Raw genomic sequence first — 18,235 nt, 5'->3', positions numbered from 1 at the left:
TTTGGGCAAATATTGACACACATTTTTAGTGTTCATCTGTTATTCCCCAAATTGTTTTCCAGTGTAAGAAATAGGACTTCTTTGGAAGGTGTGTGTTCAATGGTTTTGAGGCCCTCCTAAAGGAAAGCTACATTTGGATGTGATTTTATTGTATATGCTTTCGATCATTAATAATATCTATTGTATAAGAACTATGAATCATGTGAATCTGCTAAGACAATTGATTACTTTGTGTTACGGAGTTAACAGGAGACTTGAAAGAAGAGAAATTTTATGGTTCTCAATTTTTCATTGACTTTTTTGGAGAGTGAAAAACATTCATCATTAAGAAATAAGTAAAAATTGCTACATAAGCATAGTAGAATACTATGTAGCCAATAAAAGGATGTAGTAGATTAATTTGTTGATAGGGTAAATATTTTTAGCATATTGATGAATTTCTTTAAAGTTAGAAAATAGTATGCATGCTATAGTCGTAGTTTTGGAAAATATTATACAGAGGTATTTGCCTATATAACATGATGCATAGTAGATGAAAGTATTCACAGTATGTATCTGAGTGGTGAGTTGGTGAGTTTGAATTTTCAAATATTTCACTTACACATTGAATTTTTCTAAACAATTTTATTTTCAATGTCCAGGCATTCATTTCAAGGCAGTTTATCGAGGTATAATTTACATATGATATTTATTCTTTTTAGCGTACAGTTCTGTGAATTTTGACTAACATATGTCACTGAAATCAAGATATGGAGTCTTCCATCCAGTCCAAAAAATTCCCTCATGCCCTTTATAATCACCCCCTGCTCTATCCTCAAATAGTATGTGTTACTAGTCACTGCTATTTTGCCTTTTCCAGAATGTTGTATAAATGGAATCACACAGTATGTAGCCTTTTGAGTCTGGCTTTTTTTCCTTTAATATAATGCATTTGAGATTCACTCATGCTGTTATACCAATAGTTTGTTATTTTAATTGCCAAGTAATATTGCATTGTAGGCCTATAACAGTTTGCTTTTCCACTCCCCAGTTAAAGGATATTTAGGTTGTTTTGAGGCTTTGCAGTTATAATAATATTGCCATCAACCTTTGCATATTTGCTTAAACCTGTTTTCAAGGTATTGCTGTATTGTATGCAATGCATATGCTCATTAAAAACTGCCCCGCTGTGTTTCTTTTTTTTAAATTTTATTTATTTATTTATTTATTTATTTATTTATTTATTTATTTATGATAGTCACATAGAATGAGAGAGAGAGAGGCAGAGACACAGGCAGAGGGAGAAGCAGGCTCTATGCACCGGGAGCCCGACGTGGGATTCGATCCCGGGTCTCCAGGATCGCGCCCTGGGCCAAAGGCAGGCGCCAAACCGCTGCGCCACCCAGGGATCCCCCCACTGTGTTTCAAAGTGGCTGTAGTATTTTGCATTTCTACAGCTATGTCTGAGAGCTCCACTTGCTTTGTATCCTTTTCAGCACTTGGTATTGTCTGGTTTTCTCATTTGGGTTATTCTAATAGGTGTGTGTAGTTCTATCTCATTGTGCTTGTGTTGTTGATCACAGTATCATATGTTTATTTGACATCCATATATGTTTTTTGAAGCACTTTTCAAAACTTGTCTTTAACTGAGCTGTTTATTTTCTTAGTATTCAATGTTGAGAATTCTTTATATATTCTGAATACAATCCTGTTTTAACATATTTTGAAAATATTTTCCCAATCTATAGTCTTGATTTTTCATAACAGTGTCTTTTGAAAAGCAGAGGTTTTAAATTTTGATGAAGTACAGTCTACTAAATTTCTTATATGGATCATACTAAGAACTCCTTCCTTAACTCAAAGTGATAAAGAAAATTGTCCCACATTTTCTTCTAGACCCCTTATTGCTTAGGATTTACATTTAGATCTAAAGAGATCCATTTTGAGTTAACTTTTTGTATGGTATGATGTATAGGTTGAGATTCATTCTTTTGCACATGGATGTTTAATTATTCCTGAATACATTGGTTTTTTTTTTTTTGTAAGTTTTTTTATTTATTTATGATAGTCACAGAGAGAGAGAAAGAGAGAGAGAGAGAGAGAGAGAGAGAGAGAGAGGCAGAGACATAGGCAGAGGGAGAAGCAGGCTCCATGCACCGGGAGCCCGATGTGGGATTCGACCCCGGGTCTCCAGGATCACGCCCTGGGCCAAAGGCAGACGCCAAACCACTGCGCCATCCGGGGATCCCTGAATACATTGTTGAATGACTATTTCTCCCATTGAATTGCTTTGGCACATTTGCCAAAAATCAATTGACCATATATATGTGAGTCTATTTCTGGAGTATATTATGTTCTGTTTTATGTGTCTATCCTTTCACCAATACTACACTGTGTTGATTATAGAAGCTTTATAGTAACTCTTGAGATCAGATAATGTGAGTCTTCCAATATTATTTTCTTTTTTATGTTTTAGGCCATTCTTCACTTCTTGCAGATTTTAGAAATAGCTTGTCAATTTTTGCAAAAACTCCTACTGGGATATTGAGTGGGACTGTGTTGGATTTATAGATCAATTAGGATAAATGACTTAACAAGATTGTCTTCCATTCCATGAGAAACTCATATTTATTTGTTTGGTCTTTTAAATTTTTCATCAGTATTTTGTAATATGCAGCATAAAGATCACATACATTCATGTCTCTCTCCCCTCCACATTATATATTTGGTGCTATTGTAAATGGTCCTGCTTTTTTCTTTCTTGATTTCATTTTCCAATAGTTCAGAATAAGTATAGTGATTTTTGTATATATTTAGTTTTGTATCTAGTGACTTTGCTAAATTATTAGTTCTACTAGCTTTTTTTGTTGATTCCTTGAACTTTTCTGCATAATCTTAGCTTCTGCAATTAGAGTTTTATTTCTTCCTTTCCTCTTTATTTTTCTCACCTTAGTGCACTGGCTAGTACCTCCCAAATGATATTGACATGAGGTAGTGAGAGTAGAAGTCCTTGCCTTGTTTCCAAACTACAGGTCAAAGTATCCAATCTTCTTTCCTTCTAGCAGTTTGCATTTTATTTTTTTAACATTAACTGGAATTAAAGTAAAAACAGTAAAAAAGCAATTATACACCATTAAAAATGATGTCAATATTTTTGCCAATGTCTTTTATCAGCTTGAGGAAGTTTCCCTTTAATTCCTAGGTTTGGGTTGGGTTTTTTTTTAAGTCATGAATTGATGTTCAACTTTGTCAAATGCTTCTTTCCCCTCTGAGTTAGAAGACAGTTTGATTTCTGTATATTGAAACAATCTGCATTTTCAGAATCTATACCACTTTATGATGCATTATTCTTTTTAGAAATTGCTAAATATGATATTTTGTTGGGGATTTCCAAGTCTAGGTTCATGAAGGATATCAGTCAATAGTTTTCTGTTCTTAAAATGTCACTGTTGGATTTTGTTATCAGGGTAATCTTATTTCCTGAAATGATTGGCTAGAATTTGCCAGTAAAGCCATTTGCCCCTAGGTATTATTTGCTAGTTTTTATCTTTTTTACTTAAATTCAATTTAATTACCATATACTGTTTTATTCATTTCAAAGGTAAAATTTAGTGATTCATCAGTTGCAAACAACACCCAGTGCTAGATGGTTTTTATGTTACATTCAACTTGTTTATAGGACTATCCAGGCTGTCCACTTCTTTTATTTAAAAAAAAAGATTTTATTTATTCATGAGACACACAGAAAAAGGCAGAGACATAGGCAGAGGGAGAAGCAGGATCCTCGAGGGCAGCCTGATGCAGGACTCGATCCCAGGAGCCCAGGATCATGTCCTGAGCCAAAAGCAGTTGCTCAACCACTGAGCCACCCAGGCGTCCCAGACTGTCCACTACTTGTGTACGCTTTGGTGATTTGTCTTTCAAGGAATTCATACATCTTGTTGAAATTGTTAATTTTAGAGGCTTAAAGGTGTTCCTAATACTTACAGGCCCCTTGACACCTGCAAGCCATGCAATGGGTTGACATTCTGGAATTGCTGTTCCTGATGGTTGGCAAAAGGTTATCACTTGCTTGATATAGTTTAATTTCATTTGGATTAGAGGAAAAATACTTTGCATGACTACTTTTAAATTTGGTATGGTTTGCTTTATGGCTCAGAATACAATTTATCTTGGCAAACATTCCAATTGCACTTGAAAGTAATATATATTCAACCACTGTTGAATGAAATTTTCTCTAAATGGCAAATAAGTCAAGTTGGGTGGCAGTGTTGTTCAAGTCTTCTATATCCTTACTGATTTTCTATCTTCTTGTTTTGCCAATTACTAAGAGAACTATTTAGTTTTACAAATATACTTGTGGTTTTCCATAAGTTTTTGCTTCATGAATCTTTAAACTCTGTTGTTAGATGCATATACATTTAGAATTGTATGTTACCTGCTGTACACTTTGTAATATTCCTTGTATGAATTCTTTGTTGATATGAATGTAATAGTCCAGCTTCCTTTGGATTAGTTTTGGATAGCATACCTTTTTTTCTTTTTTTTTTTAGCATAACTTTTTTCATTCTTCATCTTTTAGCCCACTTAACCTCTATATTTAAAAAGAGTTTTTTATAGAAAACATACAGCCTATGTTAGGTTTTGCTTTTTTATCCAGTCTGACAATGTTTTAACTGGTGTGTTTAGAACACTTACATTTAATATAATTATTATCACAGGATTTGAACCTACCATCATGCTAATCTTTACTATTTCCACCATGTGTTATTCAATTTTCCTGCTTTTGGATTGAGTTTTATTTTGTTTTTTAATAATTCCATTTTGTCTCTACTACTGGCTTATTATATACCAGTTTAAATTATTTTTTAAAGATTTATTTATTTATTCATGATAGATACAGACTGAGAGAGAGAGGCAGAGACATAGGCAGAGGGATAAGCAGGCTCCTCGCAGGGAGTCTGATGTGGGACTCGATCCCACATTCTGGGATCAGACCTGAGCCAAAGGCAGGTGCCCAACCGCTGAGCCACCCAGGCATCCCTTTAAATTGTTTTTTAATGGTTATTCTGGGGCTTATAATATACACCTATAATTTTTCACAGTTCACCTTCTAATATTATGCCAATTCATGTGGTATAGAACAGCATACTTCCAATTTCTCTCTGCTCTGTTTTATGGTATTGTTACGTTTTACTTCTTATATAAGCTATAAACTCACAAAATCTTGCTCACATTTTTGGTTTAATGAATATTTTCAAGTGATTAAAAATGAGAAAAATATTTGACTTGATTTTTTTAAAGATTTTATTTACTTATTCATGAGAGACTGAGAGAGAGAGAGAGGCAGAGACACAAGCAGAAGGAGAAGCAGGCTCCATGCAGGGAGCCCAACGGGATCCTGGGACTCCACGATCACACCCTGGGCTGAAGATGGTGCTAAACCGCTGAGCTACCTGGGCTGCCCTTGACTTGATTTTAAGCATTTTCAAAGTCCTTCCTTCCTTCCTTCCTTCCTTCCTTCCTTCCTTCCTTCCTTCCTTCCTTCCTCCCTTCCTCCCTCCCTCCCTCTCTTTCTGATACAAATTTACTACTGGTATAATATTCTGTCTAAAGAAATTTCTTTAATATTTCTTATAGTGCTGATCTGCTGCTAGTGAATTCTATTACCTTTTATTCATCTGAAAATCTTTATTTTGCATATTTTTTTGAAAACATTTTCATTGGGCTAGGAATTTCTGATTAACAGTATTTTGTTTCAGAATTTTAAAGATATCACTCCATTGACTTCTGGCTTGTTTTTTTTATTACAAGTCTGCTCTTCTCATCTGTTTCTTGTATGTAATTTGTCCTTTTTCTCGGCCACCAATATTTTGTCTGTCTTGTTCATTTTCAGCTGTTTGGCAACAATAGATCATGTTTTTGTTTGTTTTAAAATCCTGCTTGGGTACTCTGAGGTTCTTGGATCTGGTAGAGGTCTTTTTTTTTTTTTTTTTTGAAAACTCTCAGCCATTATCTCTGCAAATATTTATTTTCTCATTCTTGGTCTCTTCTCTTCCTAGATTTCTAATTTAACACATATTAGACCAGAGTTTTCCCACAGTTCTTTGATACTCTCTTCTGTATTCTTCACTTTTTTAGTTTGATTTCAATTGACCTATATTCAAGTTCTGACTATTCTCTGTTTTCATGAGTCCTTCATGAGCATCCTTTGTGATAAATTTTTTCTAGCATTTCCTATTTGATTCTTTGTTAATATTCACGGAAATCCCCCCATCTGTTCATGTATATTGTCTGTCCTTCTCATAAAAGCACTCAACACATCAACTAGTTACATAAAATTCTCTGATATTTCCAAAACTAGTTCATCTCAATGCATGGTTTATTAATTAGTCTGCTGTTGCTTGGCAGATGACTGTTCTTTTCATTTTGTAATTTTTTGATTGCATGCCAAATAACATGTATGAAACAGTGGAGACTGAAGTAAATACTATTTTTGCCTGGGGCACTGCTATTCTGCTAGGATGTTAGGGTGAAGCAATCTGGTCAGGAATTAAGTTGGAATTAAATTCTGTTGTTGTAATAGTTATCTTTAGTACACCACTTCAAATTTTTCTGTTACCTGGTGCTTAGGGTAGGGGCTGGAGTGCTAGAGGATTTTTCTCAATGTTCCTTCTTCACCCTCAGCTTTTGGCCATCCCTATGTATCTGTGCCCCAGGATTCTCAGAGGTCCATGTTCTTGCCACCTTCCCAGTGTAACTTGCTATATTGCTTATCACTAGGAACAAGCTAGCCTATTTACAGGAAAGAGGGATATTTTTAATCATCTTGGTATAGTCTCAGTCTTGAGTGGGGATTGGAGATGACAGAGATCTTATGCATTTGGGGGAGCTAGGACTACATAATCCCAAATGAGACAGAAGCTCTCTTCCCTCAGCTATGAGCAAAAATGGTGATACTGCCATGTTGTGAGCAATCTAAAGATAAGAGTTCATACACAAGGACAGAGGTAAGAATTAAAGAATAGCAATACAAAGCCTCCTTGGCTGACCCAGACCCAAGTCTTACCCTACCTGTATCTTTTCATTTATATGAACTGAGAAATACTTATGGTTTAGGCAACTCTTTTTACATTTCTTGTTACATTTCTTGTTACTTACATTTCTTGTTACTTACAACTAAGAGCACCCTAAATGATAAAACCACCATGAGCTCTCATAATCTTCCCTTATAAGCAATGATAGTAAAGAAATATATTAGAAGCCTTGGTTTCTGATGATATTGTGCAACTTGAACTAGCACCTTTGAAGCCAGGTTAGGTGAGTGCCTTGGTCATCTTGTTCATCCAATGAGGGACGTCTGATAGAAAAATTATAATGCACCAATTTATAACACTACTGAATTGTACTAGAGCATTTTAGGTTGCATGATCTTTGAGATCTAAAGAAATTTCACAGAAAGATAAAGATGCTGATACCTAATTTATCTGTATCCTCAATAACCCAGGGGATTTTGAAAATTAATGTCAGGGATTTTTATTCTTTAGTTTTGGCTATAAAGCCACCCAGTGAAATAGAACAATCATATTATGAGTTCTTACCTATAAAGGATGATATCTCAGTAGTTTATTACTTCAGTACAACTGGTAAATGTTAGTTGAAAAAAATTTTAAATAAAGTACAAGAAAGAAAAGATTAAGCCAAAACCTTGCTTGTCAGAGAAAACCATTGTATACATGATGATGAGTAATCTTTTATACATCATCTATGAAACATGTATTTGAACATATATGTATACAGACTTAAATTAGCTGGATATTATGAAGGTACAATACACATTTTCACTACACAATATGTGCAATTCTTTCCTATCATTTTGGATCAATTCCTTACTTTCTATAACTCCATATTATAGGAACTTGGAGAAACTTATTCAAATCCCTATTTATTTCCAGTTTAAAAAATTATTCTCATTGTAAAATTTTTTTTCTATTAAAATTGCTTTATCATACATTATTCTATATTTCCTGTAGGTATGCATTTACATATATATGTATATATTATATATACACATTATATATATATAAAGTATATATTTAAATATATATAATATATATAATATATATTATGACACTTGTCTAACAAACTTGTGTATTTTTCACTCCCAACAGAATGTATTGTTTTTGTAAGATAGAGACCAACAAGTAAAAAATCCTATCTTATGTAACCAATATATTTGATAAGATGTTTAGAGAAATTCAAGATTTTTCCTTTCTTTGTGTGACTGGGAGGATAAGGATAGAACTTGATAAAATTAAAGCCCTCCAAAAGCATCACAGATTCTGTCTAAGGAGGTCTGAATTGCACAAAGGCTTTAACTCTTAGAAATCGGTTAGATCCAAAGAACTTTGATGTCAATATGGAGACTAAAAAAACCAAAGTATTGTAATTTTGAGTTTTATTAAGAAAGTATTTTTCATTAGTAACCATTTCTGACACTTTGCAAATATTACAGTAAAACTCTGCCTTAACACACAGGGCAGGGGTAGAAAGTCAATTACGTAAAATGCAGTGTAACCAAAAACATTATCAGTTTGTACTGTCATTTAAAGTGCACATATGTGTACACACACACACACACACACACACACACACACAAACACATAGCTAAACTTAAACTGATGGTATACTGTATGGAAAGAGACCAAATGGTAAGAATTTAGCTTATCCTGCTTGAGATAGGACAAAGGATGGAAACCAATTCCAGCAAGGTTACAGCCAAATTCATTTAATTTCATACTGCAGTATTCCTTGATATCTATCCTACATTTCAAGTAAATTTTCCCACTTGAAGTGCTTATATTAAGATTACTTGCAGGATTCTTCCTCCAAATACATTTTTATATTGTTTTCTTGGTAGGGGGTGGGGAATGAGCTTAATAAAATTTTCAAATATGACACTTTTATACATTTTTAGTCATTTAGCAAAAAGTATTGAGCACCTGCACTGAGTTATGCAATGTCATGGTTTTGTAACTCAGCAATGAATGAAGCCCTTTCTCTCACTAAAGCTTATGTTAGAGTGGACATGGATTTAGGCACACTCATCATTGTATTTTTGTTACTTTTATCTTTTATAAGCCCTAGTACAATGATAATTAAGTCATGTGCAATGCCTGTTAAAGTTGTGACAAAACCCATTATGGAAACTCTCGTTAGATATATCTGCTGTGTGGTCTGACTATTGTGAATACATTAAATTTTCATTAAAGAAATTCTTTTTCTACTATAAGAACTCTAGTGCTTTGAAAATTTCAGTTCCTATTTGAGGACTTCAAAACAAACAGAACTGTTTCATAGAACTTCATTTCTGTATGGGTTCTCTGATGAAGGATAATCCTTACCATACTCTTCACTTTTATAGAATTTATCACCACTATGGACTCTCTGATGAATAAGTAGACCTGAGCTCCAACGGAAACCCTTACCACATGCATCACACTTGTATGGTTTCTCTCCTGTGTGGACTCTTTGATGAGCCTGAAGATTTGATCTCTGACTGAAGCCCTTTCCACATACCTCACATTTGTATGGTTTTTCCCCAGTGTGGACTCTGTGATGAGCCTGAAGACTTGAAAACCCGCTGAAACCCTTACCACATTGTTCACATTTATAGGGCCTCCCTTCTGTGTGGACCCTCTGATGTGCTTGAAGGCGTGAACTCTCACTGAAGCCCTTTGTGCATACTTCACATTTGTATGGTTTCCCTCCTGTGTGGACCCTCCGATGTGCTTCAAGGCGTGAACTCTGACTAAAGCCCTTCCCACACATCTCACATTTATATGGTTTCACTCTAGTGTGGACTCTCTGATGACCTTGAAGATATGCCCTCTGACTGAAGCCTTTCCCACATACCTCACATATATATGGTCTCTCTCCAGTGTGGACACTCTGATGGCTTTGAAGGTATGATCTCTGACTGAAGCTCTTACCACACTCATCACATTGGTATGGCTTCTCTCCTGTGTGGACTCTCTGATGGGCCAGAAGAGTTGAGGCCTTACTGAAGCCCTTACCACATTCACCACATTTATAGGGTTTCTCTCCTGTGTGAACTCTCTGATGAATTTGAAGATTAAAGCTCCAACTGAATCCCTTCCCACACTCCTCACATTTGAACGGTTTTTCTCCAGTGTGGACTCGCTGATGGCCTTGAAGGTGTGAACTCCGACTGAAGCCCTTGCCACACTCCTCACATTTGTATGGTTTCTCTCCAGTGTGAACTCTCTGATGGCCTTGAAGGTATGAATTGCGACTGAAGCCCTTCCCACACTCTTCACATTTATATGGTTTTTCTCCAGTGTGGACTCTCTGATGGGCTTGAAGGTATGAACTCCGACTAAATCCCTTGTCACACTCCTCACATTTATAAGGTTTCTCTCCTGTATGGACTCTCTGATGAACATTAAGAACTGATCTATGACTGAACCCTTTACCACATGCATTGCATTTATATGGCTTCTCTCCAGTGTGGATTCTCTGACGATCTTTAAGTTTTGAATTCCAATTGAAGCCATTCCCACAATCCTTGTAAGCTTTTTCTCCAATGTGAATTTTCTGATGACCTTGAAGATATGAATTTTGGTTGAAGCTGTTACCACATGCATAATGTTTATATGGTTGTTCCCTAGTGTGGACTATCTGAAGGTCCTGAAAATGTGAGGCCAGATTGAAGTCATTACCACATTCCTCGGAATTATAAGGAATCTCTTCCATGTGAACTCTTTGCTGAATGTTAAGATTTGAGCTACAAATAAAACCCTTCTCATATTCCACATTTGTGTATAGTTTCTCTTCAGTGTGGATTTTCTGGTGGACTTGAAGACAAGAATTCTGATTAAAGACATTCCTATTCTCCTCATATTCATGGGGTTTCTCCACAGTACAGACCCTAAAAATACTATTAAGGTCTAAGCTATGACTGAAGTCTTTCTCATAAATATTGCATGTACAGGATGTCTCTCCTGTGTGAATAAGTTCACAAGTGTTAAGAGAGGAGCACTGACTGAAGCTCTCACCATATCCACACTTACATGGCTTCTCTTCTGTAGGTTTTCTCTGATGGGACTGCAGATGTGAACTCTCAAAAACACAACCATCTCCTCTATGAACACTTTGATGAATACAAAGAGCTGAACTGTAACTACAGCCCTTTCTACACGGACTGTAGGTGTGGCCCTTCCCTTCTAATTGTAACTTCTGATAAACTTCTAAGCTGGAGTCATCACTGAAGGCTCTTCTGTACTCATTACAGGGGTAGGGCTTTTGCCCTATTTGTATTAAGTCTTGATTAAGCAAAGAAACCTTCATGATGTTCTCTCCACAGTCATGGCAGCTGTAATTTTTTTCTGTTCTGTGTACTCCCACACTATCATTGTGATGTGAGACCCAACTGGTGCTGTCACACTTACAGAAATTATTTTTCATCAAAATTTGCTGACATCTACACTGATAATTATGTGACTCTGTCAGATACATTTTCCTCCAAGAATGCTGGGCTCTCCAAGATGGAAATTCTTGGCTTTTTAGGCAATTGGAAACATCCTCTATATGAGTCAGTATACAGTTCTCATCTTCAGATATATGAATTGGCACTCCTGCCCAAACCTGGCAGGGGAAATCACCTTGTTTTTGCAAATGAGAAATATTCCCTTGAAATTTTTTCATGGAATCTTGACACTTGGTTATTAAACCACCTGCACCTTGTTGCCAGGTCTGCCAGGATGAAAGCTCCTTGGGAGAAATGTAGCCTAATCCCACTTCTTGATTACTCTCCATACTATGTTGACTCTTGGTTCCTATAATGATAAAGAGAATTTAGACATATGCACAAGTGAATGTTTTTATTCAGAGATTTCAAAATTTTACCCTTAACTTCAATGAACTACAGGAAAATTCATGTTACTACTCCGAAGAATACTTAGAAAGTGGCTCTTCTTTGGTTATATCAGGAATACAAGTAGAACCCACATAATTCAGGCTATCTGTATGCCTGAAAATCAAGGCTTTGCAACACAACGTGAAAACATCAAACATGGTGGCCCTGTTCAAAAGGCCTAGTAAAACCATATATGTATTAGCATGGGTTTATCATGGATTGTGTGGAGATCCCAAGGACAAACCAGAAGGGGATATTATCAAATTGGAAACAATAGGATTCAAGTGGACAAATGCTTTTCGTCCTAATAACTTTTGCTTTTTTCTCTGGCATGTGGGTATGGGAATGTTTTTGTGTTAGGGCACAGTGTTAAATGCTGTGCACACAAAGGTAAACACAGACCCCTGCATCATAGGGCCTCTAATAAGCTATCTTCATGAGATAATAAACTCAGATTCTAAGTCACTGTATGCCATATCAGTTTCAACTTAAAAAAAAATATTTTACAATTAGCAAAGGCTATTGTATAGGTCTGAATGTGAAGCACTGTGACAGAATTCAACTCCAAAGACAGAAAAAAATGGAGGTGGAGGGACAGAGCACAGCCAAGTTCCCTGGCACCTTTAGGTGTCCTTTGAAGCACACCATCAAAAACCAAAACTCAATGAACACTGACTTTGCGTTGTGTCCTTTTACTAGAAAGATACTTTAACATTTAGGGAATTTGAAGTACCAAAAGAAATGAAGAGAGGCACATTTGGGTGGAAATGATCTGTCACTTAGTTATTAACATTCAGCTTCCAAGCAGACAGTAAATCTTCAAATCCTGGTAAGAAGTATTCTCCCTGCGGACACTGGATTCAACGTGTACTTTTCTAACACCTGGCAGCACATCAATTCTCTACAGCATCCAGAAAAGAAAGCAGTAAAACAGGATTCTTTTCATACTTTCTTTTTTGTCTGTCCACACTGGAACATATTATCTACAAGGACAAGGACTTTATTTCCAGCAAGTAGGAGCTGCTCAATAAGCATATAATGAATAGATCACAGGGTGAGTCATTCTCACTCTCAGAATTAAAAAGACATGTATATGTGTTGTTTTTCATGGGAAAGAAACTGGTGGTGGTAATTTTGCCACAAAGTTGAAAAACTATGTAAGAGGTAGGGCTACACTTATGGGACCACCTGCTAATGAGAAAAGCAAAGGTCACAGGAATCTCTTGTGGATTGAGTCTTTTTCATTTTTAAAATAACTTCAAATAGTGTATTTTTTTTTTTTTTGTATAAAATCTTATGGGTAGCCCCACATTATCCCCAACTTAAAAAAAAAAAAACGAAAATGCCACACTGATGACTGGGTGGCACTAGGCTCTGGGGCACTACAGTGACTGCTTGGTAACACTTTCTGGCACATCCATAGGTACTCCTCTCGGTACTTAAAAAAAATGCTAGTGGGGTGCCTGGGTGGGTCAGCCAGTTAAGTATCCAACTCTTGTTTCAGCTCAGGTCATGTTCTCATGGTTGTTAGATCGAGCCCCACATTAGACTTTGTGCTGGGCATGCAGCCTGTGTAAGAATCTCTCTTGGGACGCCTGGGTGGCTCAGCGGTTGAGCATCTGCCTTTGGCTCAGGGCGTGATCCTGGAGTCCCAGGATTGAGTCCCACATAGGGCTCCCTGCAAGGAGCCTGCTTCTCCCTCTGCCTGTGTCTCTGTCTCTCTCTGTGTATGTCTCTCATGAATAAATAAATAAAATCTTAAAAAAAAAAACTCTCTCTCTACCCTCTGACCTTCCCCCAAACTCCTCCACCAAAAAAACTCACTTATTGGTGTCTCTGGCTTCTTAAAAGCCAAGCTTCCAGTTATCACATTAATATTTTAGCACCTAAAGATGAGGTGAAGGGACATACTGCAGGAGGCAGATAAAGTAAATAGCTTATGTGGAGAAGTTTGCCATCCAGCTAGAGTTCATAATGCTTACAGTCTTGTTTGGTATCATCAGAAACACTCAGTATACATCCATAAAGATATAGTTTAATATATCTTTTGGGACTGACATGGTGGTTTGAGGACATGAAAGTGGCTTGCTAGTCAAAAAACAGTTTTTTACAAAGCCATTTCAATAGAAATTTGTACATCATTTATGACATGACCCTTCTTTTTTTTAATTTTTTAATTTATTTATGATAGGCACACAGTGAGAGAGAGAGAGAGAGAGGCAGAGACACAGGCAGAGGGAGAAGCGGGCTCCATGCACCGGGAGCCCGATGTGGGATTCGATCCCGGATCTCCAGGATCACGCCCTGGGCCAAAGGCAGGCGCTAAACCGCTGCGCCACCCAGGGATCCCTGACATGACCCTTCTCAAATGTTTAAGAGATTAAAGTTTCATTTTGATGGTGGCTTTACAATGTTAAAGCAATGCAGGAAGGGGGGAAAGGTCATTTCACCTAGTTTCAGGCTCTATGGAAAAGATCACACTCTTAACAGTAACTTGAACTTCCTTTATCCAGTGGTGCATACCAAAACACCTTGTCATTTCCTTTCCTTCTCTCAGCATTTAAGTTCTATCTTAGTATCAAAGGTAGGGTACCAATGAGAAATTGTTTTAAGGAGCTCCAGTCGCATAATTGGTTTGCATGTGGTATTTACATGAGAAATGATATTAAGTCATATTCATAAATGAACCTATTCGATGGAGAAAATATGCACTGCAAAAGAGCACTAAAATATCTCATTTCAAGTAGGAAAGCTGAGAATTTATTTCATCTCTTTAGTGATCCTGTTTTAAAATTGGAGAAAGTCAATCATTCCAGCATCCACCATGAACCAACTCAACAACAAAAATGTTATAGGTTGTTGTAAACACCAAGTAACTCCTTTAAATTTAATAGTTAGCTAGTTAGTTAGTTAATAATAAAGAATTAAAAGAAAAAAACTCAATTTACATTTTCCTTTTTCTCTCTTCCTTCAATAGAAGCTAGTCAAGAATATCAATTCAGATGACCCAGGCTGAGATGGCCCTGCATTCTTACTGACCTTTAAGGCAGTAAGAGAAAGGAAGGCATTTTGCAGGCAGTAGAGGATACAGACAAATGCTTACACAGCTGGCTACTCTCCTCACCACATCTGAGACTTAGCTCTGTGAGAGTATATTTAACCTTTGGAGGATTTCTTGTGTCTTCACTGCTTTTCCTCACAACTGAATGAGTTTTTTCTGTTTTGGAAGATTATTAGTTATTGATTCAATTTCCTTAACAGATTGTCAATTTCTTGTGTAAGTTTTGGCAAATTCTTTCATGGAATTGGTCCATTTCATCAAAGTTATCAAATGTGTGGGCATAGAGTTCATCCAGAGTATTCCTTTTTTATCCTTTTAATGCCCAAAGGACCCGAAGATGTCTCCTCTTTCATGTCTGATATTAGTAATTTACATTCTCTCTCTTTTCTCCTTAGTTGGCCTGGCTAGATGCTTACTGATTTTAATTTTTCAAAGAATCAGTCTTTGTTTTCATTTTTTTTTCTATTGGTTTCCTGTCTTCAATTTGATTTTTGCTCTAATTCTTATTATTTCTTTTCTTTCCTTCTTACTTTAGATTTATTTTCTGTTTTTTATTTATTTTTTGTGTATATATATATTTTTTAAATTTTTATTTATTTATTTATTTATTTATTTGTTTGTTTATTTATTTATTTATTTATTTATGAGAGAGAGAGAGAGAGAGAGAGAGACAGGCAGAGGGAGAAGCAGGCTCCATGCACCGGGAGCCTGATGTGGGACTCGATCCTGGGTCTCCAGGATCGCGCCCTGGGCCAAAGGCAGGCGCCAAACCGCTGCGCCACCCAGGGATCCCTTTTTTGTATATTTTTTTTATTGGAGTTCGATTTGCCAACCTATAGCATAACACCCAGTGCTCAACCCGTGTTCTTACGGTAGATTTAATTTGCTCTTCTTTTTCTCATTTTCTAAGGTAGGAGCTTAGATGGTTGATTTTAGATCTCTCTTCTCTTCTAATATATGTCTTCAGTGCTTTAAATTTCCCTCCTAGCACTGCTTTCTCTGCATCCCACAAATTTTGATAAGTTGTGTTTTAATTTTCATTTAGTTCAAAATATTTTTAAATTTCTCTCAAGATTCTACTTTAACTCATGTTAGAAGTGTGTTGAATCTCCATATATTTTGGGATTTCATTTCCCAGTTTAGTTTATTGATTTCCAGTATAATTTAACTGTGGTCTGAGAGCAGACATAGTATGATCTCTATTCTTTTAAATTTGGTAAGGTGTGTCTTATGGCCCAGAGTGTGAATGTCCCATGTGAGCTTGAGAGGAACTCTACCTTTCTAATCTATCCATGTTAAAAATGGCTCCAACACCCCTGCTTCATGCTACAATTTTAGAATCACAGTTTTTTTTTTAAGATTATTTATTTATTCTTGACAGAGAGAGAGAGAGAGAGAGAGAGAGAGAGAGAGAGAGAGAGAGATAGGCAGAGACTCAGGCAGAGGGAGAAGCAAGAAGCAGGTTCCATGCAGGGAGCCCGATGCAGGACTCAATCCTGGGTCTCCAGGATCATGCCCTGGGCTGAAGGCAGTACTAAACCGCCAGGCCACCAGGGCTGCCCAGAATCACAGTTTTAATTCAGTCTGCAAGGGGAAACATATAATGTATGAAAAGAAGAATAGGTTATGTAGAGTGGGAGCAGAGGGGCAAATGCAGAAAACAAGGATGCCCCTTTATATTAGAATATAAAATTGGCCAGCTTATCACAGCCTGAGATCTGATATTAGAACCACTATTAACAATCAAAAAAGTTATAAGAAAAAATAGACTAAACATATGTGTAATTAAAAAAAGACATCTGTCATATTTTATTAGCAACATGCTATTTTCTCCACATCTTTCTTATGTCTTCTTTCTTATGAAGTTAGTTAAGGCAAACATGGTAAGTTTTTATTAAGAAATTAGTTTTGGCAGGGAATTATAATTCCAGATAAACATGTATGACACCTGTAAGATGTCACTAAATATTTATGAAAGGTTGTGTTATAACCTGAGGTTCAGGAGCACCTTGGTGGCTCAGTTGGTTAAGCATCCTAACTGGCTCAGATCATGAGCCAGGATGCTGGCATTGAGCCCCACATTAGGCTCTGTGCTCAGAGGGAGTTTGCTTCTCCCTCTACCTCCTGCTAATGTGCTCTCTCTCTCTCAAATAAATAAAATCTTAAAAAAAAAAAAAAACAACTTGAGGTTTAGTTAAGGTTAACATATAAAGTTTAATTATGGTTGCAGCAATTTTTAACACAGTGATGTTTGATATCCTGGTAAGCCAAAGGGAATTAAAATCATTGAAGAAACAGCCAAGAACAGCTGTCTAAGACCCAATGGAAGGAATAGGATGTTTCTCTGTTCAGTGCCAGGTAATAACCTAAAGGAAGCAGAATTAAAGATGAGGAATTCTTAGGGACTGTCTTTAAGAAAAACACCAACTTCTCAGTTGTTCTTTTTCACTGTAGGGAGTGACAATCAAGATGGGACAGAAAAGGAGATCAGATCTCTATGAGAGATTATTTAAAGATAATGCTGAAGAAGTCTGGCCCACCAGTCGACTAATGGCATTTCATTTTTCTAATTTTTAAATTTTATTTATTTATTTATTTGAAAGAGTGAGAGCAGAGGGAGGGACAAAGGAAGAGGGAGAAGCAAACTCCCTATTGATCAGGGAACCAGATGTGGGGCTCCATCCCAGGACCCCAGAATCATGACCTGAGCTGAAGGTAGACACTTAACTGACTGGGCCATCCGGGTGCCCCTTGTGGCATTTTTAAAAAAATGGATTAGCATTATGAAGCCAGGAAAGCTTCAATACTGAAAGAGCCTAATACGTGTTCTGAAAATACTTTGGTCTTGTTTTACGGTAGGTAAAATTATTTTGCTTATTACTTTCCAAATAGAAGACAAATATAATGACCAGCAGGGAAGGCTGTACTTTTGAAAACAGATTATGAGATATTGTTGGATGTATTTGGAACGTATGACCTAGAACAGCCTGAGAACACTAATGGTGAAAAACCATTTGTGAGGTTGAAAGTCAATTTAGTAGATTATGCATGCAATTAAAAAAAAAATATCAGAGGTGCCCTGAAGTCAAGATACCACTGCATGAAATGCTTATTTCAGATGTGCAGATATGTACATATACATACGTCTGTATTGGGTTACATTATATACTTGGGCACATGGCCAAAAAAGTATGAAAACCACTGGTCTAGGGGCACCTGGGTGGCTCAGGTGGCTCAGTGATTGAGCATCTGCCTTT

At 36.5% G+C, this 18,235-nt stretch overlaps 1 protein-coding gene across 6 annotated transcripts in view; it reads right to left on the bottom strand.

The window, feature by feature from the left end:
* Positions 1–8,420: 8,420 nt before the first annotated feature.
* The window catches only part of ZNF112 (zinc finger protein 112), a 41,004-nt gene continuing 31,189 nt past the window's right edge, over positions 8,421–18,235 (bottom strand). For all 6 annotated transcript variants that reach the window (XM_055311530.1, XM_055311529.1, XM_055311531.1 and 3 more), the window contains one exon: positions 8,421–11,837. In XM_055311530.1, the coding sequence (XP_055167505.1) occupies positions 9,334–11,837 (2,504 nt within the window). In that variant the 3' untranslated portion in view covers positions 8,421–9,333. The remainder of the gene's footprint in view (positions 11,838–18,235) is intronic.

This window comes from Nyctereutes procyonoides, unplaced genomic scaffold (assembly GCF_905146905.1).
Source record: "Nyctereutes procyonoides isolate TBG_1078 unplaced genomic scaffold, NYPRO_anot_genome, whole genome shotgun sequence".
Lineage (NCBI taxonomy): Eukaryota > Metazoa > Chordata > Mammalia > Carnivora > Canidae > Nyctereutes > Nyctereutes procyonoides.
Note: the sequence above shows the minus strand (reverse complement) of the source record. Positions and strands in the feature narration are given on the sequence as shown.